The sequence below is a fragment of the Micromonas commoda genome, chromosome 12, assembly GCF_000090985.2.
Source record: "Micromonas commoda chromosome 12, complete sequence".
NCBI classification, from domain to species: Eukaryota; Viridiplantae; Chlorophyta; class Mamiellophyceae; order Mamiellales; family Mamiellaceae; genus Micromonas; species Micromonas commoda.
The window spans coordinates 14,532-37,393 of record NC_013049.1 but is presented as its reverse complement, the minus strand read 5'-3'; the positions used below and the strand labels follow the sequence as shown (position 1 = coordinate 37,393).

The following is a 22,862-nucleotide window of genomic DNA, read 5'->3' as shown; positions in this document are numbered from 1 at the left end:
AAGCCCGACGCCGCCGACGCCGCCGACGACGCGCGCGCGGCTCGCGTCGCCGCGCGCGTCGCCGAGCGCAAGGAGGCTCGCCTCCGCGACAGGCTGGAGCGTCAGGTTGATTCCCAGCTGGGAGCCGCCGCGACCCCGGGCGCGGGCGCGCTGCCCCGCCCGGGTCCCAAGCGCGTCCCATCCTTCCCCGCCACCGCGGAGACGGACGCCGGACGCGGCACAGCTGGCGACGACGACGTCGAGGTTCTCGGCGACGACGACGACGCAAAGGCGAAGAAGAGCGGCGGCAAAAGCAAGAGCAAGGCTGGCGGCAAGAGCGGCACCAAGGCTGGGGGCAAGGGCGACGGCAATGGCGACAAGGAGGCTGGCGACGTCGAATCCTACGACGCGTCCTACGACCCGTACGGTGCTTACGGCGACGCGTACGGCGCCGGCGGCATGATGGAGATGATCAACTCCATGATCGAAGCCACGATGGACTCCCGCGAGGAGATCCACGCGCCCCCCGCCAAGCTCAGCGCCGAGAACAAGGAGCTACTCAAGCACCTCGACAGGTCGACCCCGGACATGGGCGGCGAGAAGGAGATGGGGTACTTCAGGTACCCGCACCTCCGGGGCGACGCGCTGGTGTTTGTGTCGGAGGGGAACGTGTGGTTTACGAAGAAGAGCGGCGGCGCCGCGGCTCGCATCTCCGCCTCCTACTCGGTCGAGGCCTTGCCCAAGCTGAACGAGGACGGGACTTTAATCGCGTTCCTCGCCGAGTCCATCGACGGGTACGAGGTGTTCACCCTGCCCGTCGCGGGTGGGGTGGCTAAGCGCGTGAGCTACGGCAGCGCGGCGGTTCGGCTGGAGGGGTGGACGCGAGAGGGGAAGATTCTCGTCGTCACCTCGTTCTTCTCCCCGACGGGTCTCGCGCAGCTCGCGGAGGTGGACCCCGACACGAGCGAGATGACCGTGCTCCCCTTCGCGAGGGCGTCGGGCGGCACCCAGGACCAGGACGGCTGCTACGTCTTTTACCCTCTTCGCCAAACCTCCGCCACCAAACGGTACGAGGGCGGCGAGCAGTCGCGGCTGTGGCGCTGGTGCGACGGGGACGACGAGGCGACTCTGCTCACGCCCGAGTCGTGGAGCAAGCGCGGGGCGTGGTCGCCCGTCACCTCTCCGGAGTTCCCCGATCAGATCTTCTTCATCTCCGACCACAGCGGCGTGGCAAACGCGTGGGTCATGAACAAGGACGGATCCGGTAAGCGGCAGTTGACCAACTCTTGCGACATGGACGTCATGGAGATCACCATCGACGGAAAGGACGGCATCGCGCGCATCGGCGGTGGTCTCCACAAGTTTAGACTCGACGCCGCCGAGCTCGGTAACGAGAAGGAGCTCGAGGGTGCGATCCTCGTCGAGGCTCCCCACGAGATTTCAATCACGCTCACCAGCGAGTTCAGGGCAGCCGCCGAGCAGAAGATCTTCGCGCCCCTCGAAGAACTCAGGGAGCTCGCGCTGTCCCAGGATGGATTCTACGCGGCGCTGGTCATCCGCGGGCAGATCTTCTTCACCCCGCTGCTCGAGCAGCTCGGCACCCGCATCGAACAGGTGACCAAGCACGACGGCGCCGTTCGTTACCGCCACGTGCAGTTTGTCAAGTCGGACAGCGTGAGCGACAACATGAAGATCATCGCCATGTCCGACGCTTCGGGCGAGTACGAGTACGTCCTCCTCGAGCGCCAGAAGGGGGGCAAGAAGGGCGCGCCGTGGACCGAGACGCAACTGACGAAGGGTGGTAAGATTCGCGGCGTGATGTCCTACTCGGACGTCTCCCCCGAGGGCACCGCGCTCGTGTTTGACGACACCTACGGCAAGATCTCGGTGCTGAACCTCACGTCCACCGCGGTGAACACGGCCAAGTACCGCACCGACGCGGGTCCCACCGCAGAGGAGCAGGCTTCCATGCAGGAGATGATGATCAACCAGCTCATGGGCGCCGCGGGCGGCGTCATGCAGGGTGGCGCCCAGGGCCAGACCGCGCAGAGCCGCCGGCTGAACCGCAAGCGCAAACCCGAACCCGCGTCCGGGTCCGACGACGACGACGTCGACACGGCTGGCGACACAGCCGGCGGCGGCGACGACGACGTCGAGATCAACGACGACGACACAGCTGGCGACGACGCGCAGGGCCAGAAGCCCAAACCCCCGCCGGACACCGACGCCGCGAGGGAGCGAAGCAGGCTCAGACGCAAGCGGCGCGCGGGGCTTCGTCGAGAGGCGAGGTCGGAGTTTCGCCGCGACTGGCGCGTCGCCGCTAACCTCGGCAGCGCGCCCGCCGGCGGGCGCGGGTTCACCTTCTCCGGTTTCGACGGCGTCGCCTCTACCGGCGCGAGTGCGAGGGATATGCACCACGCGAGGTACGGCGAGATGCCCCCGGATGGCGGATACGCGTCGCTGTTCGGCGCGCAGGTTGGCGCGACGCCGATGCCGCCGCCCGCGCCCTCGGGCGGCGGCAAGCGCGCCAGGAAAAAGTCGGGCCAGGCGTCCATGCGAACCGTCATGGCCGGACTGAGGCCCGAGGCTGCGGGCGACTACTCGTGGTCCCCCGACGGCAAGTGGCTCGCCTTTTCCGCGTCGGACGCGTCTGAGTTTTCGTGCGTGCACGTCTGGAACGTCGAAACCGGGGAGACGCAGCGATTGACGCACCCTTCGTACAACGCGGTGGAGCCCAAGTTTTCCCCCGACGGATTCTTCCTGTACTACTTCAGCGATCAGCAGATCGAGTCCGAGGCTGGTTCGCCGTACGGGGCGCGCGGCGGCGAGCCGAGCTACCTGGGCACCCAGCAGCTCATGTGCCTGCCCCTTCGCGAGGGTTTCAAGTGCCCGTTTTTCAAGGGTGACGAGCTCAACGTCGCGGGTCAGCTCTTCGACCCCGCGGTTGGTAAGCAGATCGCCACCAAGATCGCCATGAACAACATCGAGAAGCGCGCCGTCCCGGTGCCCTTCCTGGAGAAGAAGCAGTACTTTGGCCTCCACATCATCGGTCAGGGTAACACGTTCATCATGCAGATGTGGGACGGCATCGGGTTCTACCTCGTGGCCATGGACATCATCACCGGCACGGTGCTGCCCATCTACCCCGATCCCATCGGCGTCTACGTCAGCGGCGATAACTCCGTGGTGATGATCGCCGTGGAGCAGGGCCTGGCGCTCTTCTCCAGCGATGCCATCGCCACCCCGGGCGTGGCGCAGGACCAGCTCCTGGCATCCGCGGTTGTGTGGGCGCCGCCCGAGACGTGGACGGTGACCATCAACCCCAGAGCCGAGTGGATGCAGATGTACAACGACGCCATGCGCAACATGAGGGACGCGTTCTACGATCCCAACATGCACGGCCTGGACTGGGAGGGCATCACCGAGATGTACCGACCGCTCGTGTACCGCGTCAGCACCAAGAGCGAACTCAGGGACGTCCTCCAGCAGGCGTTTGGCGAACTCTCCGTGCTGCACGTCTTTGTCTCCATCCGGTCGGAGGCGGTCACGCTGCCCGTGGGCGAACCCAGCGCGTGCCTCGGAGGCAACCTACGAAAGACGGACCGCGGCTTGGAAGTCGTTCGCGTGTTCGACACGTCCGGCATCCTCGGCGCGCCCGATTCGCCCCTCTCCGCCATGGCTGTCGACCTCAGGCCGGGTGACGTCATCACCCGCGTGGACGGCGAACCCCTCAACGCCACCGGCGCGCTGGTCTCCAGGTCCTTACTCGGCAAATCCGGCATGCAGGTGCTGCTCGAGGTGGACGTCAAACCGCGCGACCCGCCGGACGCCGAGGAACAGATGATCCTGGACCAGCTCAACATGGGGCCGCAGGGCGCGGGTGGGCAGGCGGCGCAGGGCGGCGGCTCGAGCGGCGGCGCGAGCGGCGGCGCGGCGGGCGCGGGCTCGTATGGCGGCGGTTACGGCCAGGGCGGCGGTTACGGCCAGGGCGGCGGTTACGGCCAGGGCGGCGGTTACGGCCAGGGCGGCGGCTACGGCCAGGGCGGCGGCTACCCCTACGGAGCCCCCCACCAGCAGTCGGTGCCCCAGTGGATGACTCCGCACGGCCACCACGGCCGCGGCCTCCCCTCAGTGGAGCATAAGGCTACGGAGCTTCGTCGCATGGGCGCGCTCGGTGCCGCTGCGAAGGGTGCACCCAAGCCCTCGCTTCCATCCGGACCCGGTATCGCGGCGGCGAAGGCTCCCCCGAAGGCTCCCCCGACGCTCAAGCCCAAGCGCGACGGGGGCAACGCGACCGAGGTTCCCAAGAAGGACAAGAAGGTTGGCGGCATCCAGAACGTCGTGGTGACTCCGCTGTCCCACTGGGAGTGCTCCACCCTGCGCGCGGCGGACGCGTTAAACGCCAGGAAGAACCACGTCACGTCCAGGTCCAACGGGGATATCTCTTACATATACCTCGAGGACATGGAGCAGATGGGCGAGGGTTCCTCCAACTCGTTTGACGATTTCGCCGCGCAGTTTTACCCCGCCATCCGTAAAGCTGGCTTGATCATCGACGTTCGACGCAACTCGGGCGGCAACATCGACACCTGGATCCTCGAACGCCTCCGCAGGGTGGCGTGGATGTTCAACACCGAGCGTTCGGGTCCCGGTGACACCACCATGCAGTACGCGTTCATGGGTAAGGTTGCCGTGCTCGTGGACGAGATGACGAGCTCGGATGCCGAGATTTTTGCCGCGGGTATCCAACGCCTGGGACTCGGCAAGGTGATCGGCATGAGGTCGTGGGGCGGAGCCGTGGGTTACAGCAGCAACCCCGAACTGGCACTCGTGGACGGCAGCGGGTTCACAATCCCCTCCTTCGGTCCCTACGCGGGCGATCGATGGATGATTGAGCAGCAGGGTGTGGTTCCCGACATCGTCGTCGAGAACCCTCCCGTCGCGTCCTTCAACGGGCACGACGCGCAGCTCGACGCCGCCATCGATCACCTGCTCAAGGAAATAACCGAAGTCAAGGGCGACGAGGTCATCCCGGCCAAGCCCAAGTACCCCGACTGGTCGTTCGACCGCGAGGTGTGCAAGAGCGGCGGCGACGGGTCCAAGCGCAGCCGAGACGCGAGAGCTCTCGTCATGGGCACGACGAAGGTCGACGCCGAGGAGGTTGTCGCGTAGGAGACGATCGCGCGAGGCGCACGCGAGGGAGCGCCCGGACTGAGCGAGGTCCGGGCGATGTTATTGATAGATTATTTCATACGACGTATTGTTATCACCACCTACTGCCGGAGTCTTCTACTGGGTCTACTTTCTTTTTTGGCTGTTGTACAATTTTTTGCCGCGTGATCCGCCTCTCAGCTCCCGTGGATGAGCACCGTCCTCGCCCACATGGGGAAAGCTCTCACCCGCCGACGCTCACCAATCATGTCACGCGTCCGCCTGGAGCGCGGCGGCCTCCCTGCGCAGCTCCTTGACCACCGCCGCGAGCGCCTCGGGGTTCACCCCGTTCTCGCACAGAGCGATGAGGATGGCGAGGCTCTCCTTGTCCAGGCCGCAGTCCAGGAGCTTGGAGATCTCGTGCGCGATGTCCAGCGTCTCCTTCGCCTGGTACACGGCGACGTTGTCCATCGTCGTTTGACCTCCAACGACGCGCGGAGGTGAGCCCTGGCGCGGTTTGAAGTGAGAGGCGCGTGGTGCTTCATTTCAAAAAAACAGTCGTCAACTGGGAATTTTTGGCGCGCCGCGAGCACTCTGGTTTTTGTCGAGCATTGAGAGACGAGCAATAAAACCCGGCTCCTCGCCCGTCGGCAGCCCTTTTCAGCAGCCGCAAGCGCACGCTTCGGTCACTCCGTTCGAAAACACAACAGAGACAATGGTCAAGTCCGTCGTCGAGTGCTCTCCCGACCTCACCTGGGCGCTGGTCGCGAAGAACAACGTGTTCATCCGCCGCTCCAGGTCCGCGACCAGGCAGAAGTGCTTCCGCTCCTTCTCCGCGGAGCCCACCAACCTCACCTCCGAGCACAAGTTCAAGTATTCCGGTGCGTCCACATACCGATCATTGCGTATCCAAGGGGTGCTGTGCGACGCGCGTGGGGTCTCCGATCGACCGGACGCGCGTCGCATAGCGTAAAACCCTAACCAACCCGCGGGGAAAAAACATCTCGCGATTTGTTCCACCCTGTTGCAGTAGGGTTTTTTGTTCGTTCCCCGGGCGTCGACTCACCTCTCCTCCTCTCCCCCGACCGCCGCGCAGGCATCGCCGCGTCCACCCCCGTCGGCGTGAACGCGTTCAAGTACCCCGCGGACTACTCCAAGAAGAAGAACCCCACCGCCGTCGCCGTCACCGTGGGCGACAAGACCTCCAAGGTTGCGGGCATCTTCCAGCAGCAGGCCAAGGCTGTCGCGGGCGCCGTCGCCGCGGCTCGCCCCGACCTCACCGTGCCCGCCCTCGCCAAGCTCTCCTCCGTGCAGAGGGGCCTCCGCGTCGCGGCCAAGGCGCAGTAAGTGTCGAGTCTAGCGGGTGGAAATGAGAGGCTCAAGGTGGGTGGGTGTGGCGCCGGGCGAGCGAATGCAGGCCCAAACTTAGCGAAGCTTTTGCTGTGAGAAGAGGAAAGCTGAACCGAAAAACCACACGTTCGCCGAACAGTTTCCCGTTACGAACCGTTATTTCACCCCGATCCCTGACTGCTCGCCGTGCGATAGCCGACAGATTTTACCAGAGCCACTCGATTTCGCGTCAGTCTGGCTCGTGTTCGTTGGCAACATTCCCGAAGGAGCCGAGGTGGCTGGCGACCCGCTCGCGTGCACTCCGCATCCTTCACACGAGCCACTCTCCGACCACACACCATGGCCGGCGACAGCGATATGCCCAACGGCAAGGTGGAACCCGACTGGAAGACCGGGGCGGACGGCGAGGCTGAGATCCAGTGCTGCGTCGGGTTCGGCGCTGGCATCGCCAAGGACTTCCGCCGCCGTCGGCCCCTCTACGGCGACGACTGGAGCCGAGGTACCGGCGTTGGACTGAAAATCTTCGCGCCCGCCACCTACATCTTCTTCGCGTCCGTGCTACCCGCGCTCACGTTCGGCGAGCAGTTCCGCGAAGAGACTCAGGAGCTCTTCTCCATCCCGCACATCCTCTGCGCCACCGCGATCGCGGGCGTCCTCCAGTCCATCTTCGGCGGTCAGCCCCTCCTGATCGTTGGCGTCGCCGAGCCTATCGTGCTGGTGTATTACTACATGTTCAAGTACGCGGACGGGCAGAGCGACCTGGGCCCCGAGCTCTTCAGGCCCTTTTGCACCTGGGTCCTCATCTTCACCGCGCTCATGCACTTCGTCCTCGCCTTTGCCAACGCGTCCGAGTACATCAACGCGTTCACCCGCTTCTCCGGCGAGACCTTCGGAACCCTCATCGCGCTCCTCTTCCTCCAGGCCGCGGTGAAGGGGCTGAAGGACGAGTTCAAGGAGCCCCACGACGCGCCCGTCGCGTACAGGATGGTCAACGGCATCTGGTCGGTGTTCCTCGCCACGGCGCTGGTCCTCCTGGCCATCTTCCTGATGGGCGCCAGGAAGTGGCACGTGGGCAGGCCGTGGCTCAGGGCGCTCATCGCGGATTACGGCGCCTTCGTCGCCGTCATCATCATCACCTGCGTCTCCTACGCGGTCGAGGCTCCCGACGGCGTGACCTGGGACCTGCCCACTCGCGTCGCGTGCAAGCAGATCTACGACAAGGAGGTGACCGACACCTGGAAGACGACGAAGCACCTGGGGGACGTGCCCGCGGGCCAGGTGGCCGTCGCGCTGATTCCCGCGCTGATCATCACCGTGCTCTTCTTCTTCGACCACAACGTCAGCGCGCAGCTCGCTCAGGTTGACGACTTCAACCTGGAGAAGCCCCCCGCGTACCACTACGACTTTTTGCTCCAGGGTCTCAACACCCTTCTGCTCGGCCTCCTCGGTCTTCCACCGACGAACGGCGTGCTGCCCCAGGCGCCGATGCACACGCGCTCTCTCATGGGCGTCGGGCAGGACCGGAGCAAGCCCGGCGCCGCGGACATCGTGCTGGAGCAGCGGATGTCGAACCTGATCCAGTCGATGCTCGTGGGAATCTGCCTCTTCATCTCGCCCGTCATCAAGCTCATGCCCCGCGCGGTTCTCTGGGGATACTTCGTGTTCATGGCCATCGAATCCTTCCCGGGTAACCAGTTCATCCACCGCCTCACCCTCTTCGTCATGGACATCCAGTCCCTGCGCCGGGGCGAGTCGCAGCCCGCGTACGTCGACCTCGTGCCCATGCGCGACACCCAGAAGTTCACCGTGATCCAGCTCACCGCCCTGGGCGCCGTGTACGGGGTGACGTGGGCGGGGGTGTACGGCATCGCGTTCCCGCTCCTCATCATGGCCCTCGTCCCGCTGAGGCAGCACCTCATCGTCAAGTGGTTCCCCGCGGCGAGCTTGAGGCACCTCGACACCGCGGAGGACGTCGAGGAGATCATCGAGGAGGACGGTCCGAACGTGGACCACAAGTTGGACAAGTTCTCCGGCGGCGGCGTCCTCGACGGCGCGGGCGCGTTCGTGCAGAAGAAGCACGAGGCGCCCGTGGAGGAGCTCATGAACAGGAAGTAGACGAGGGGGCTCTGTTTCTTTTTTGCGACTATCAGAGGGGTGAAATCTACCCCTGCAAATACGTAAATACAATGCCAAATAAGCGAAAAATGCATTGTAGATCAGTTCGTCAAATGCGATCGTCCAGACATCGGCACCTTTCGGCACCTCACGACGCGCCAACTAAGGTCCAACTAAGCCGCACCGTCAGCCGCTCCCGCGTTTTGTTATCCGGCATCACCCAAGCCGGCGCGAGTCCCGCCAGACTCGACGCACCGACCGCACGCGACACCAGCCGCGCGAGTCGATTCCCTCGACAAAAAGCTCGCGGCCGAGACCCTTCCAGGCGCCTCAGCGACCGCCGAAGCCACTCCCCAGAGGAGGTCAGACGCTCCGCACAGAAACGTTGGATCGATGCTGCCAAACACTCGCGACTTCCCCCCGCTCACCCCCTTCGCCGCCTCGGTGGTTGAGGGGAAGAGGCGTTTGCCCCTCAGCGACACCGAGAACCTCATGGTTGGAGCCTTCGGAGGCACCCTCGAGTGCGCCGTGCAGAGTGAGTTCCCTGGACTATGTCCCGATCTCCGCCCGACAGTCTTGGCCACGCAAACGACTCCATCTGACCGAACGCGCCCGACTCCTTCCCGTCGCAGTGCCCCTCATCACGCTGAAGATTTGCCAACAGAGCAAGAAGCCCTTCCCGACGACCATCGGCGGTGCGCACCCCGCCCACTCTCCCACCTCGCTCCGTCGTTCCACCGACGCGCGGTCCGCCGGTCCTCCACCCCCTCGTCTTACCTACCCTTCGTTTTATTTACCCCTCTAATCATAACGCAGGATGGTTCCGCGGCGTCACCGCGGCCGCGGCCCCGCTCGGTCCGATCACCGCGGTGCAGGTCGCGGTCAACGGCGCGATCGAGCGCGTCGTCACCGGCGGCGACCGCGATCCCACCGACCCCGAGCGCGTCGGCGTCGCCATGGCGGCGGGTGCCGTCTCGTCGGTGCTGTACTCGCCCGTGGACCTCGTGGTGATCCAGCAGCAGAAACTCGGGCTGGACTCGCCCGGCGCTACCATCTCCGCCATCGTCAAGGAGCACGGCGCGTCGGGGATGATGCGGGGCTTCTGGTCCTGCGTCGTGAGGGAGGCCATCTACACCGCCGGCTACCTCGGCCTCGCGCCAATCGCCAAGGACTACCTCACCGGTAACGTCGAGTACTTCAAGTCCAACGACCTCGCCGCCTCGATCGTGGGCTCGTCCATCGGAGGTACCGTCGCCGCGGTGTTGACGCACCCGGTGGACACCTCCAAGACGTGCGCGCAGTCAGACATCGCCGGGGTCAAGTACCCAAACGCCCGGACCGCGCTCGGGATGGTGTACAAGGACGGGGGGATCGGAGCGCTCTATGGCGGCGGGCTGGCGAGGACCGCGCGTCTGTGCGGCGCGTTCTTCATCATCAACAACATCAGGGAGGCGGCGATCGACTGGAAGACGGCCAGGGCGGAGGCCTGAGGGGTGATTGGATTGGATTCGGTAGACGAGAGAGCGTCGTCGCGTTAACAGTCGGGTGAACGAAATAAACCTTCCGTGCAGTAACGCATCCACTCTCGCTGCACTGCGCAGCCACGCATTTTGTCCGCACCGAGACCCAAATTTGGCCAAAGTCAATCGCGCGGCCTCAGGCGCCGCGTCCGTCGGTGGTTGGGACTGATCGGGACGATGACGACGAATACCGGTACGGGTACGATGCGGATGGTGAACCCTCTCGTGTCGCAGGTGAGATATCCAGCAGCCACGCCCCCGGCCCACACCGACGGCGTCTCGGAATCGTCCCGGCCCAATCTCCGCTCACCACAATTCCTTCCCCCTCATCCCACAGCTGGTGGACTTCGCGCACGCTCGATCCGCGAACGCGCGCGCGACGGTCCAACCGTCGATCCTCGGTGCGACGCATAGTCACATGCATCCGGACACCGCGTCATCCGACCTGTACGAGCGCTTCGAGGCGATGTGCGCGGAGGTTGAGCGGGACGGCTTCGTCGATCGGGACTTTCGGCCGTACGTTCCTCCGCGGGGACCGGGCACCGCGCCGCCGAGGCCGCCGACGAAGTCCATCGAGGTCGCCGCGCTTTTCGACGCCAGAGTTCAGGTGGGCGATCAACGGGGCAGGCGGGGCAAGGCGGTCTGGAGCGACAAGAGCGCGCCGCCGAAGAAAGGACCCCTCCGGTGCCTCTTCGACGACTACGCCGCCAGGGACGACGTCTACGACCTGGACGATACGAACGATAAACCGTCGCTCATGTCCCGCGCCGAGGCGTTCCAGCTGGCGCACGACTTTGACATCGTCCCGGGGTTGCTCAGACGGAGGGACGTGGCGATGGCGTTCGCCAACGCGGACAGACCCGCGTACGGCGACGACGCCGCCGATAACCGCGAAAATCAGCTGGACTTTGACGAGTTCGTGTCGTTCGTGTGCCAGATGGCGACGCTGGCGTGGCACCGACCGGCGGGGGCGCACGAGAGAAAGACGGATAGGAAAGACGGGTCGTCGCTAAGTACGGGGAGAGGAAGGGGCGAGGAGGGCGGTCGAGGGGCGAGTCTGGACGACGCCAGGGCGGTTGACGCGATGCTGAAAAAGTTGGAGTGCGACTCGAGCGACGTCGCCGAGCTCAAGCGTCGGCTCGCGGTGTACGCGCGTCGGCAGATACACAACCCGCGGGACCTCGACGCGTACCCGAGGTACGATAAATACGCGCACGTGGACGCGGTGGGTACGATAAGACCCCACGCGGCGGCGATCGAGCGCGTGAGCGGAGGGGCGCCGGTGCCGAGCGAGATGATCGAGCGCGCGACTCGAAGGGATTCGCGACCCGCGGACCGGCCGCGTTGGACGCACTTCAGGCACACCGCTATCGACGTCGGAACCTTACTCCCCGGCCAGACTCGCAGGTTTCGGATCGTGGTCAAGAACAGGAACCTGCAAGGGAGCGTGTCGGTCCACGTCGAGTGCCACGGGTGTCCCGCGACGGAGGTTCGGTTCACCGAGGGCGGTTTGGCGCCGGGGATGAGCAAGTGCGTGGATGTGGTGGCCGGGTCGGACACGGCTGGCGAGTGGCTCGGGTGCGTGGTGATCACCGCCAAGCCGCTGGCGACGAGGGTGTACCTGATGCGGGCGGGCGAGAGGGCGACGGCGATGAGACGGCGGACGAAGAATCGGGACGAGGAGTTCGACGAAGGCGAACGATCGGACCGACTCGACGAATTCCTCGACGGAGATGAGGAGGAGGAGGAGGAGGAGGAGGAGGAGGAGGAGGAGGAGGAGGAGGAGGAGGAGGATGACTTCGACGCCATGTCAAGCGAGAGGCTGGGCACGCACGTCGTCCGCGTGCCCGTCTACCTGAACGTGGTGGGTCACCACCGCGAGCTCGTCACGCGGGCTGGCGCCACGGTCGGATTCAGGCAGCACGTCGAGGCTGCGTCTTCCGTCGCGACGATCTACCCGGAGATACACCGCAGCTTCAGGGCGGATCCCGGCGGCGATGCCACCGCGGCGGAGCGCCTCGCGATGCCGGCGCCCGTCATGAGGTGCGTGGCGCCCCGCGGGACGTACCGCAAACTCGCGGAGCTGCCGCCCGACGCGAGGGACGACGCCACCGCGTTGTACCCCGACTTTCTCAAGCCCGTCATGGCCGGGGTGCTGACGGCGAGGACGAACAAGGCTGGGAACGTGGTCGTGCCGGAGAGGGGTCCGATGGCGTTCGGCGGGAGCGTGGTGGACGCGGTCGCCGACGCCGAGGCGGCGAGTCGGTTCGCGACGGCGGCGAGCAGGGTTCGCGGGGAGGTCGGGGGCGATCCTGTTGGGAGAAACGCGTTGGACGCGAGCGGGTACAGGCTCTCGTCCAGGGGTCTGTGTTACTAGTGTTGGATGAGTGTCATCGGACGCGTGATTACATCGAACTTTAAAGTCGCCGGACGTACACGAACGCGAGCTCGCGCTCTGGGAGCTCCAGTCCGCTTCCGCCCGTTGCCCCGAATTCCCCGCCGCATCAGAGCTTGTTCACCATCCTCTTCTTCCTCCAGCGCGCCCACCTCCTGTACGCGTACTCTCCCAGCCTCTCCCTCTTGCTCTTAGGCTCCACGCCGTTCGCCACGTCCCTGCGCGCGCGAACCTCCTCCGCGATCGCGATGAGGGTGTCGCCCGAGAAGGCGTGGCCGAAGTCCATGAGATTTTTCATGCCGATGCGATCGTAGGCGACCGCGGCGTTGAAGCAGTAGAACCCGTACTTGAACGCGCTCTCCGAGCAGCGCGCCGCGTTGGGGTCGCCGGTGTAGGAGGGGGGGACGATCTCCATGTCTGTCTCGCGATGTCTCCCTTGCGCGCGTTGTGACGACGGGGGCAGAGAGCGGTCTACCCTAAAACCCTCCCCTTATCCACAGCCAATCAGAATCGAGCTGCGATCGCGCGGTTAAAATCGCACATCCACCGTGAGGGCTGCGGAAAAGAGGCGTCGTTGTTTGAAATTCGCAGCTGTCGTCAGACCCGTCGGCGAAGAGCATGGCGCCGGCGACGATGATTCAGACCCCTCTGCGGTCCGGTCGCACGGGCGACCTCGGCGGTAACCTCGCGCGCATAGACCGCGAGCTTCGGCGCATCCGGTTCCCCGTCGCCTTCGACGAGGACGGCGCCAGGGAAGGATCGCCCATGGCCCTGCTTCCCGCGCTGCACTACGCGATGTTGGGCTTCAGCCGGCACGTCACCCGATCGCTGTCCGACGAGGGGCACGACCTGCAGGCCAAGAGCGACTCGCGGTTCGTGGAGAACGCGTGGAAGGCGCTGAGGGAGTCCTTTCACTACAACCCCACGCTCACGCCGACCCAGTTCCTCTCCCCCGGGTTCGCGGAGCGCAAGCTCTTGCTGCTCGCCGACGCCATCGAGCTGTGCAAGCGTCGTCACAACGAGCACGCCAGGGCCGCGCGCGCCGCGGACGTCAAGGCGGTCGTCGCCAAGGAGGGCGGACCCCGCGTCGCGCGCGAAACGCGCGTGAAGGACACCGCGGACGGCGGCAGGGCGGAGGAGAGGAAGCAGAGGACGCCGGGGAGGCCCATCCAGATCAGACGAGACCCGCCCGCAAACGCGGCGACCCTGGCGCGCGGCGTGGCCAACCTGCGCGTGTCCACCGAAGATAACGAGCCGCGGACCGCGGAAAACTCGGACGACGACGACGACGACGACGACGACGGCAACTTTGAGTTTCGTCCGAGCCCGAGCCCAAACCGTTCGCGGCCGCCGCTCGCCGACCTCGCCGCGTCGGGCGACGCTCCCCCGTGGTTCGCGCGGTCCGCCGCCCTGCGCAGCCAGGCGAGCAGCATCGCGATCGACCCGACGCACGACGAGAGAGACTCGTTCACGGTGAGGGAGTCGCGCGAGAGTGCCCGGGCAGATGAGAGGTTGGAAGGCCCAACGGAGGAGTCGGCGTCGGACCGGCGCGGGGATACGGCGAACCTCTCTCCTGGCGGCGAACACGTCGAACCGGCGATGAGGCTCGGGAGCGTGCGACGCAGCGGCGGGTTCCCGGACGAGAACGATCCACGCACCACCGCGCCCACAACGACGACGCCCGCGGTGGACCACGCCCCGGCGATCGAGACGTTGCGGGTCGAACTTATCGCGTTGGTATCTCGCGTCGCCGACGCCGAGGCGAGAGCCGCCGACGCCGAACGCCGCGCCGCCGTCGCCGTGGACGTGGCCAACAACGCCGAGAGACGGGCGTCCATGGCGGAGGATGCCGCGGCGGACGCTAGGAAGGAGTGCGACGCCATCGCCCAGAGGGTCGCGGCGGCAAACGCCGGGCTCGCGGAGCACGGCGCCCGAGCGTTTCTGCTGGAGGGCCGGGTTCGGATCCTGGAGGAGTCGGCGAGGAGGAGACACGACGACGTGGACGACGTCGCGGACGACGGCGGCGACGGGGCGAAGAGGCCCGCGTCGGAAGGAGCACCCGCGACGAACGACGACGACGAGGCTCCCGCGATTGCCCCCGCGGCCGCGCCGACGCCGCCCCGGTCTCCTCGCGCATCCGCGGGAGGAGCAATCGCCGCCGTCGAGTGGCCGAACGTGCGCGACTCGCCGTGGGCGTACCGTTCCCCGCCGAACGCGCGGTCGTCCGTGAGGGACTCGGACCAGAGCTACTTCGCCCCACCCACCGTCGCCGGCGTGGCGGCTGGGGTGTTCGCGGACGACGACGCCGCGAGCGACTGGGACGCAACCGTGAACTCGTCGGCGGAGTGGGGCGAGGCGAGTCCCATTCGGTCGGCGGTGAAGGGTTCGAGGGCGGGCGGGGTGGGCGCGGGACGCGACGCGCGGGACGCCAAGCCCCCGGGCATCGATGCCGGAGCGTTCGTCGACTACTACTCGAAGCTGCTCAGCACGACCGAGGAGACGCTGCGAAAGACCAAGGGCGCGGAGTAGTGTAGAAACGGTTGTCTAAAATTATCGACCAAGCTCATCTGTTGACCAGCAGACCGGAGCGCGATCCAGATCTCCGGACGTCGCTTCTCGCCCAGCCGCCGATGATCGCTTTTCCGGGACGACGATCGGAGGCGCGGGGCACATCACACAGCGCCGATCGGCCGCAAACCCTAAATTGCATGGGCAACATGTCTTCCGAGGCTGCCCCCGTCGATCCCGTCGAGTCCGCTCCCGCCGCGGCGCCCGCGGAGGCCCCCGCGCCCGCCGACGGCTCGTCCGCCGCTCCTCCCGGCGAGAAGACCGAGAAGCAGCTGAAGCGCGAGGCTGAGAAGAAGGCCAAGAAGGCTGCCGAGGCCGCCAAGAAAGCCGCCAAGCTCGAGGCGCGCCAGGTCAGGGGCCAGAGCGGCAACACCGTCACCGTCGGCGTCGTGCCCAACCCTCCCGTCGACCTCGAGCCCGCGTCCGGCACCCGCGATTTCTACCCCGAGGAGATGAGGCTCCAGCGCTGGCTCTACGATCACTTCCGTAACGTGGGTACCCTCTGCGGCTTCGAGGAGTACGACGCGCCGGTGCTCGAGCGCCAGGAGCTGTACAAGCGCAAGGCCGGCGAGGAGATCACCCAGCAGATGTACTCCTTCACGGACAAGGAGGGGGTGGAGGTGACCCTCCGACCCGAGATGACCCCGACGCTGGCGAGGATGGTGCTGGGCAAGGCGCAGTCGCTCATGCTCCCGCTCAAGTGGTACTCCGTCCCCCAGTGCTGGAGGTTCGAGACCACTCAGAGGGGACGCAAGCGCGAGCACTACCAGTGGAACATGGACATCATCGGGTGCAAGGGCATCAACGCCGAGGTGGAGCTTCTCGCCGCCATCGTGCTCTTCTTCAAAAACATCGGCATCACCTCCAAGGACATCGGCCTCAAGGTCAACTCCCGCAAGGTCATGGGCGCGGTGCTCAAGTCCATGGGCGTCACCGACGAACAGTTCGCGCCCGTGTGCGTCGTCATGGACAAGTTCGACAAGATCGGACCCGAGGAGACCCAGAAGGAGCTGCGCGACACCCAAGGCCTCGACGCCGACACCGCGAAGAAGCTCGTGGACTGCCTCCTGTGCAAGTCCGTCGACGACCTCGCGGCGCTGTGCGGCGAGGGCGTGGACCGCAGCGGCGTGGACGAGCTCAAGAGGCTCTTCGAGCTCGCGAACGACTACGGCTTTGGCGATTGGCTCGTGTTTGACGCGTCCGTGGTTCGCGGGCTGGCGTACTACACCGGCGTTGTGTTCGAGGGCTTCGATCGCGCGGGCGAGCTGCGCGCCATCTGCGGCGGCGGGCGTTACGACAGGCTCCTGTCCCTGTACGGCGCCGTGCAGGAGGTGCCCGCGTGCGGGTTCGGGTTTGGCGACTGCGTCGTCGTTGAGCTCCTCAAGGACAAGGGTATCCTGCCCGATCTTCCGAAGGAGGTTGACTTTGTCGTGGCGGCGTTCAACGAGGGCATGCAGGGGAGCGCGATGAAGACCGCGAGTTTGATCAGGGAGGGCGGCGCGCAGGTGGACCTTCTCCTCGAGCCCAAGAAGAAGGTGACGCAAACCTTCGATTACGCCAACAGGGTCGGGGCCAGGTACATGGTGTTTGTCGCCCCCTCGGAGTGGGAGGCTGGCAAGGTGAGGATCAAGGACCTCAGGCTGGGAGAGGACGTGCCGGACGAGGAGAAGCAGATCGACGTGGCGCTGGACGACCTCAGCAAGGTGAAGGATGTTTTGGAGCAGTGGGCGCTGACCAAGCAGATGGGTGCGGTCAAGGTTTGAGCTCATGACGTCTCTACGTAACGAAGGAATTCCTCCAAACTACAACTAAGTAACATTAGACGCCGCATCCCTCGCGCGCGTCACTGCGTTGGCGGCGTCGACGATCTGCTCCATCGGGGCGTTCGTCTTGAGCCCCCTGCTGTCCACGTGCGTTTTGCACGCCGCGAAACCTCGACTTTTCAACTCCTCAACCCACGCCTTCATCGCCGGTATGCCCCTCTTCAGACCCCTTCCGCTCCTACCGAGCTCGTCCGTCCTGTGGTGAAACGGAGGAAGTCTCGGATCGGACTCGGCCGCGAAGGAACCCAGCAACGCCTCCAACGACATCTGACCCTTCACCTTGGCGCCGTCCTCCGCGGACGCGCCCTCCCTTCCGATCCAACCCTTCTCCGCCGCCTTTGACCGAAGTTTCTCGACAGTCGCGAGCTCGTGCAGGGGCCCGAGCCACATCGGACCGCTCACCTCCAAGCAGCTCCGACGATCCATCGCGCCGTCAGTTGATCCATCATCGTCCCTTCCGAATGCGCGAATGGCGTCGCACCGGTGACAGAACGCGCCCCCGAGCTCGCCCGGGTCGATGACTCTCGCGTCGCCGCACTCGCGACATCGACCGACGTGCCCGACGCTCCCGCGTTCCCATTCTCCCGCGAGCGCCTCCACCCTCAGCATCGCTCGAAACACCGGGCCGTGCGGGTGAAACAACGAGAACACGGGCGTCACCTTCAACCCCATAGCCGCGCCGATCCTCACCGCGTCGCCGACGAACACCCTGAGCCCGAGTTCGTTCACGCCCTGCGTGTTCGGCGCCACAATCGCTCCGCCGTAGTTTGCCGAGAGCGCGCCCGGGCTCTTGCCGCACAGCGCCAGCGCGTCCGTGGACGTGAGGTACGCGTATCCGCCCAGCTTGACGCACCTCATCGTCGCCGACACCAGGTTTTCGCTGCCGAACGAGTCCACGTCCACGATGTCGTACCGCGCCTCGTCCAGGTAGCACTTGGCGAGGAGTCGGTGCGCGTCGACGTTTGTGACGGAGGACACGCCGGTCGCCCCGCGTGCGTGCGCGCTGGTGAGGTTTTCGGAGAGGGTGTCCATCACGTTTGGGTCGGCGTCATTGGCGTGGACGCTCGAAACCTCGCCCTGGAGCAGGTACCTGACGCATCGCACCCCACATCCGCTCATCGCGTCCAGGACCGACACCCCCCCGCTTATGCGCTCGCGATCCCTGAAGCTGGAGGACGACGCCGCGACTGCTTCGTCGCTGTGGACTGAAGCCAAGAGCATCGCCAGGTCCCTCGCCTGCGCGCTCTCCACCCTGTAGAACGCGCGCTTGCGCGTGAAGGGCACGCCTCTCTCCACCCCAAAGTCGTCCGGGTCCTCAACCTCGTCGCCCTGCGTCTCGATGGCGAGATCGCCCATGCGTCCCATGCGTCGCGAGACCGACCGCCGTGGTAATCTCCTCGCCTTCACCGTCGGGACAAAGATCTTGGCGTCTCGGGAGGGCATCACCGATAATGCCGCTGCGGCCGTCATGCCTACCCTTCCTGCCCGGACGCGGCGCCGTGCGTCGACCACTGCGTCACCCTCTCGGTCGGACCCTCCTTCCGACTCGTGAGAATCTGTCGAAAACAGACAAAACGTTGTCGAGCGGCGGCGGGTGATTCCGGTTATTCGCCCGACTTGGTTCAGAGCTCGAAGCGCCGACCGAACACGAAGCGCCCGTACTCTCAACCCGCGCCGTCGAGCGAAAGACCCAATCTAACGCGGTACAAGTAGCGTCGTCCGAAGATCCGACACGAGCGCAAACCCCGCCCGTCGACGCCGACAACCAACTCGAGGAAGATTGTCAACTGTTTCGGCAAACCGCCATGCCCTCGCCCAAGAAGCAGCAGCAGCAGCAGCAGCAGCAGCAGCAGTTTCAGGCGCAGAACTACGTCGCGACGTATTTCTCCATCGACGTCGAGTGTGTGGCTACGGGGAACGAGCACAACGCCAGGGACGTGGCACAGATTGCGTTGGTCGACCAGTTCGAGCGATGCCTGCTGAACGTGTACGTGAAACCCCCGGAAGGAAAGAAGGTGCACTCGTACCTCACGCCCCTCACGGGCATCACCGAAGACGTTCTGAGCGCGCACGGCGTGCCCCTCGAGGATGCGATGCAGCATGTCCGCGCGGCGCTGCCGCCCCACGCGGTGCTAGTGGGACAAAACATCGCCAAGGATGTCGAGTGGCTCAGGCTGGAGGAAGGAAAGGATTTCACCAGTTTGGTGGATCTCGCCGGGCTGTGGTAGGGCTTCTCTCTCTCCCCCTCTCTCCCCCTCCCTCCCTCTCGCCCCGTTTCTGTTTGTTTGCTCGCCGCTCGATGCGAGGACAGCTGCGTTGATACTCGCACTCGGTTTGTTCGATCTGTTCTTGACATTTTCTCATTTTTTCTAACTGGAACACACACATGCGGGTTTGACTCTACCGTCTGGCGGGTGTGGAACCCCCAGTACAAATCGTGGAGCGTCTTCTCCCAGGATCACCTGGTGAAGACTCTGCTGGGCAGTGACGTCGGGGAGCAACACAACGCGGCGCTGGACGCGCTCAAGTCGATCCGACTCTTCAACTACTTCAACTACCTGCAGTCGGGGCAGGGCGGAGGTGAAGCCGCGCTCGACGCCGTGAAGCAGAAGCTCCTGGAGTCGCCCCCCGAGCCGAGCTTCGCGAAAAAGAATCCATCTTGGGAGGGGGTCTGCATGGGAAATAGAAAGACGTGCACTTGCGGTGCACCATTCTTCGGTTAGTGCGTCTGACGCGTGAGGCGAGGTTCCGGAGAAAGGCGACCCCACGGATGTCACAAAAGGGGGTGTCATCCATCGTTGATGTACTTGATGTACTCCATAAGTGTCATGATAGCTTAACATATCCTTCATCGTAGTTTTTCGTAATATTAATGTATCACTGATATCAAACGTCGGCACTACAGTATCTTGATCGCGAGCCTCGACCGGCCCGCCGCCAGCTCCTCAATCTGAATGCAAACCTTGCACGCGTCGAAAACCTTCCAAGTCTTGCCCGCCTTCGTGGTAACCGTCATCGCTTCCTCGTCCAACACAGCCTTCTTATCCCCCTCCTCTTCCTCATCATCGAACAACACGGGTGCCTCGATACCAAACTTGGGGACGAACACGATCAGGCCGTTGGCGCGGACTCGAATGACCCTCGCCTCCGTCTCCGCCGCCTTTTTCCGGAAGAAGATGTGCGTGTGAAGCTCCACGGACGCCCTCGCCGCCATCTGGGAGTTTCTGTGCCGCACGTTGATGTTGTCCGACACAGCCTTCAGCGCCTCGCTGTCCTGCAGCGACGCGTGCGCGCGTTCGAGCCCGAGCGCCGCGTTCAAAAGCCTGTGCACCACCACGTCCGCGTATCGACGAATGGGCGACGTGAAGTGGGTGTAGAGGGGCGCGGCGAGGCCGTAGTGGACCCTGTCGTTCACGCTGTGCGCGCCGCTGACGCAGTACACAGCCTGCGACATGCACCGCGTGGCGACGATGCGCAGCAGGGTGTTGAAGTACTGATCGTCCGGGCGCACCGCCGCGTCGAGGGAGTCTGCGAGTTTCTTGCTCGTGCTCACGTCCACGTCCACCCCCGCCGCCCTGCACGCCTTCAGCAGCGGGTCAAACATCCTGGGCGCGGGGGTGGGGTGGCGCCTGAGCAGCGCGTGCGACGGGAACGCGCGCAGTATACGCTCCGCGCTCGCGACGTTCGCCAGCAACATCATCTCCTCGACCATCTGGTTAGCCTCCCTGGTCACGTACATGCCCACGTCGAGCGGTTGGTTGGTTTCCTTGTCCATCTCGAACCTCACCTCGGGGGACGCCAGCGTGAGCGCTCCGGCGTCGATCCTGCGCTTGCGAAGGGACCTCGCGCACGCGTTTATGCGTCTAAGATCGTTCGCCAGCGGCGATGTGTCGTTCGGATCGTCCATCATCGTCTGCGCCTCGGCGTAGGTCAGCGCCGCGGCTGACTTGATGACAGCCTTGGTGAACCTCGGCTCCACGCCGGGCACGGGAAGACCCGTCTTCGCGTCGAATCGGAAAAACACCGAAAACGTGAGGCGCTCCACGCCCCCGCGGAGCGAGCATATGTCCTCGGTCAGGGGCTTTGGGAGCATGTCGAGCCTACGCTGCACGAGGTACGTGGTGGTGCCGCGTCTCTTCGCCTCGTCGTCCATGGCGGTGTCTGGGTGAAGGAACGAGGTGACGTCCGCGATGTGAACGCCGAGCTCGAGCATGCCGGGCATGCCCTCATCGTCCAGAGGCCGGCAAGACAGGGCGTCGTCGATGTCCCTGCACCCCGGCGGATCAACGGAACACACTCTCAGGTTACGAAGGTCCTCCCTGTGCGGCTGCGCCTGCAGGTGCGTGCGTTCGTCAAACGACCACGGCAGCGGCGGAACGCACGCGTGAACCGCGGGGGCGAAGGGTCGATCGTCGACGTCAGCCTCGAGGAGCACCGCGGCCGTCTCGGCGTCGGCGTCGCCCAGCTTACCGAGAGACTTGACGTAGTGACCCTCGGGGTAAGGCGAGTCCGCGGGCCAAGAGTCGATGACGACGACTATCCGCTGGTCCACCAAAGCGGCCGCCTGACGCGTCTGGATGCGAATCTTCGGCAGCCTCCTGTCCTGGGGCACGGCGAGAAGGCGAGAAGCCCTCGCCGCGGCGGTCGTGGCGTCTTGCGCAGCCTTAGACGCGGCGGCACCCGCGGCACCGGGTCCGAGGTCGATGCACGCGGCGTATCCCCTCTCGCGCCAATTGCGCTTGACGACGCCGACGACCCTGCCCGTGGGAACGACTCCATCCTCGCGTTTGGCCTTCACCGCCGAACCGTCGTCCGCATCCTCCGCCACCGCTGGCGCCAGGCTCACGGTCTCGTTCTCCTTGTCATCCTCCTTGTCATCCTCCTTGTCATCCTTGTGTTCCTCTCCGGGCTTTGCGATTTTGGTTCCGGGCCTGCGCCACTCTGACTCTGGAAGCAACTCCACGGCTACCACGTCGCCGTCCATGGCTCGGTTCATGTCGGTCCTGCCGACAATCATGATGTCCCCGCCCACCGCATCGGAGCCGACGTATCCCTCCCACGGCGAGAACCTACCCGTGCGCAACGATCCCTGGTGCAGAGTGCCGCCCTTGATCCCGGCCGCCATCTGCGACGCCGAGAGGTGCTCGGCGAATATCTTGCCGCCCCTGCCGCCGCCGCCGCCGCCGCCGGAGGTCTTCCCCGCGCCGTCCGTCTTGACGCGCTTGGCGGATGGGGCGTCGTCCGCGGCCGCCGCAGCGACGTCCTCATCGTCTATGTCGTTACCCGCCACGAGATCCATGAGCTCCGGGGCGTCCGCCGCGTGTTCCCTGGCGAACTGTCTCACGCTGAGCGCGTCGACGCCCTCCTCCTTGGCTCTCAGCAGGTTTCCCCGGTCGTTGGTCAGGAGCACGATGCGCTTGCTGGGTATGGCTCGCTGGTAAAACTTGGCGGCGACGCGTATCGCCCGGTCGTTACGGTCGTTCGGGGACTCCCCGGGCTCGGCCTTGATGTACGTGTCCCTGTGGTGCTCGTTGGCGAACACGAAGAAGCGCTTCGTCGGGTCCTGGCACATCGAGCGAAGCCTGTCGTAGCTCGACTTGCTCCTGTTCCGGCACTCCTCCAGCACCACGGACAGCACCACGACGTCGGCGATGGACTTGTGCGCTAATAGATCGAGCTGGTGCAGAGCCACGTTGGTGTCGATGACGATGAACTTGCTCGCCCCCGGGGAGAGCTTCCAGGTGCTCTGGTCGGGTCCCCTGTACTCCTCCGTCGCCAGCTCGCACCCGACGTAGATGTCGTCCCGGAGGTAGTGCTCGCGGACCACCTTCATGACCCGCCCAGCCTTGGTCTTCTTCACGAACGATCTCTGCGCGCTCATGGTGAACGCGTTAAAGTTTTGAACACCTCCCTTCGTCGGCCAATCGCCGCCGCGCGCCGCCGACTCTGCGTTTCGCGAAC

At 65.2% G+C, this 22,862-nt stretch overlaps 12 protein-coding genes across 12 annotated transcripts; 8 read left to right on the top strand and 4 right to left on the bottom strand.

The window, feature by feature from the left end:
* Positions 1 to 585: 585 nt before the first annotated feature.
* On the top strand, positions 586 to 5,254 carry MICPUN_95643 (predicted protein; the record flags this gene model as incomplete). The annotated part of the gene is made up of 3 exons (XM_002509131.1): positions 586 to 1,904; positions 2,559 to 3,783; positions 4,297 to 5,254. 3 exons carry the CDS (start codon positions 586 to 588, stop codon positions 5,149 to 5,151), a joined length of 3,399 nt encoding a protein of 1,132 aa, XP_002509177.1. The 3' UTR covers positions 5,152 to 5,254.
* Positions 5,255 to 5,400: 146 nt separating this feature from the next.
* MICPUN_86820 (predicted protein) lies at positions 5,401 to 5,607 on the bottom strand (the record flags this gene model as incomplete). Its single annotated transcript, XM_002508871.1, has 1 exon — positions 5,401 to 5,607. A coding segment is annotated over one exon (207 nt), but the record flags the coding sequence as incomplete, so codon positions are not given.
* A 212-nt stretch (positions 5,608 to 5,819) lies between these two features.
* Positions 5,820 to 6,595, top strand: MICPUN_52633 (predicted protein). Its single transcript, XM_002509130.1, has 2 exons — positions 5,820 to 6,011; positions 6,227 to 6,595. Exons 1-2 carry the CDS (start codon positions 5,846 to 5,848, stop codon positions 6,475 to 6,477), a joined length of 417 nt encoding a protein of 138 aa, XP_002509176.1. The 5' UTR covers positions 5,820 to 5,845; the 3' UTR covers positions 6,478 to 6,595.
* Positions 6,596 to 6,837: 242 nt separating this feature from the next.
* AE_5 (anion exchanger family) lies at positions 6,838 to 8,595 on the top strand (the record flags this gene model as incomplete). Its single annotated transcript, XM_002509129.1, has 2 exons — positions 6,838 to 7,650; positions 7,732 to 8,595. The coding sequence occupies 2 exons, from the start codon at positions 6,838 to 6,840 to the stop codon at positions 8,593 to 8,595; spliced, it is 1,677 nt and encodes a 558-aa protein (XP_002509175.1).
* A 393-nt stretch (positions 8,596 to 8,988) lies between these two features.
* On the top strand, positions 8,989 to 10,085 carry MICPUN_63337 (mitochondrial carrier family; the record flags this gene model as incomplete). The annotated part of the gene is made up of 3 exons (XM_002509128.1): positions 8,989 to 9,130; positions 9,228 to 9,290; positions 9,412 to 10,085. 3 exons carry the CDS (start codon positions 8,989 to 8,991, stop codon positions 10,083 to 10,085), a joined length of 879 nt encoding a protein of 292 aa, XP_002509174.1.
* A 207-nt stretch (positions 10,086 to 10,292) lies between these two features.
* Positions 10,293 to 12,492, top strand: MICPUN_63338 (predicted protein; the record flags this gene model as incomplete). Its single annotated transcript, XM_002509127.1, has 2 exons — positions 10,293 to 10,349; positions 10,453 to 12,492. 2 exons carry the CDS (start codon positions 10,293 to 10,295, stop codon positions 12,490 to 12,492), a joined length of 2,097 nt encoding a protein of 698 aa, XP_002509173.1.
* A 127-nt stretch (positions 12,493 to 12,619) lies between these two features.
* Positions 12,620 to 12,925, bottom strand: MICPUN_63339 (predicted protein; the record flags this gene model as incomplete). Its single annotated transcript, XM_002508870.1, has 1 exon — positions 12,620 to 12,925. The coding sequence occupies one exon, from the start codon at positions 12,923 to 12,925 to the stop codon at positions 12,620 to 12,622; it is 306 nt and encodes a 101-aa protein (XP_002508916.1).
* A 203-nt stretch (positions 12,926 to 13,128) lies between these two features.
* On the top strand, positions 13,129 to 15,039 carry MICPUN_63340 (predicted protein; the record flags this gene model as incomplete). The annotated part of the gene is made up of 1 exon (XM_002509126.1): positions 13,129 to 15,039. The coding sequence occupies one exon, from the start codon at positions 13,129 to 13,131 to the stop codon at positions 15,037 to 15,039; it is 1,911 nt and encodes a 636-aa protein (XP_002509172.1).
* Positions 15,040 to 15,482: 443 nt separating this feature from the next.
* On the top strand, positions 15,483 to 16,727 carry MICPUN_68035 (predicted protein; the record flags this gene model as incomplete). Its single annotated transcript, XM_002509125.1, has 1 exon — positions 15,483 to 16,727. A coding segment is annotated over one exon (1,245 nt), but the record flags the coding sequence as incomplete, so codon positions are not given.
* Positions 16,728 to 16,931: 204 nt separating this feature from the next.
* MICPUN_68581 (predicted protein) lies at positions 16,932 to 18,197 on the bottom strand (the record flags this gene model as incomplete). Its single annotated transcript, XM_002508869.1, has 1 exon — positions 16,932 to 18,197. A coding segment is annotated over one exon (1,266 nt), but the record flags the coding sequence as incomplete, so codon positions are not given.
* Positions 18,198 to 18,706: 509 nt separating this feature from the next.
* MICPUN_63343 (predicted protein) lies at positions 18,707 to 19,624 on the top strand (the record flags this gene model as incomplete). Its single annotated transcript, XM_002509124.1, has 2 exons — positions 18,707 to 19,125; positions 19,213 to 19,624. 2 exons carry the CDS (start codon positions 18,707 to 18,709, stop codon positions 19,622 to 19,624), a joined length of 831 nt encoding a protein of 276 aa, XP_002509170.1.
* Positions 19,625 to 19,800: 176 nt separating this feature from the next.
* MICPUN_87130 (predicted protein) lies at positions 19,801 to 22,782 on the bottom strand (the record flags this gene model as incomplete). The annotated part of the gene is made up of 3 exons (XM_002508868.1): positions 19,801 to 21,532; positions 21,572 to 22,056; positions 22,120 to 22,782. The coding sequence occupies 3 exons, from the start codon at positions 22,780 to 22,782 to the stop codon at positions 19,801 to 19,803; spliced, it is 2,880 nt and encodes a 959-aa protein (XP_002508914.1).
* Between the last annotated feature and the right edge of the window lie 80 nt (positions 22,783 to 22,862).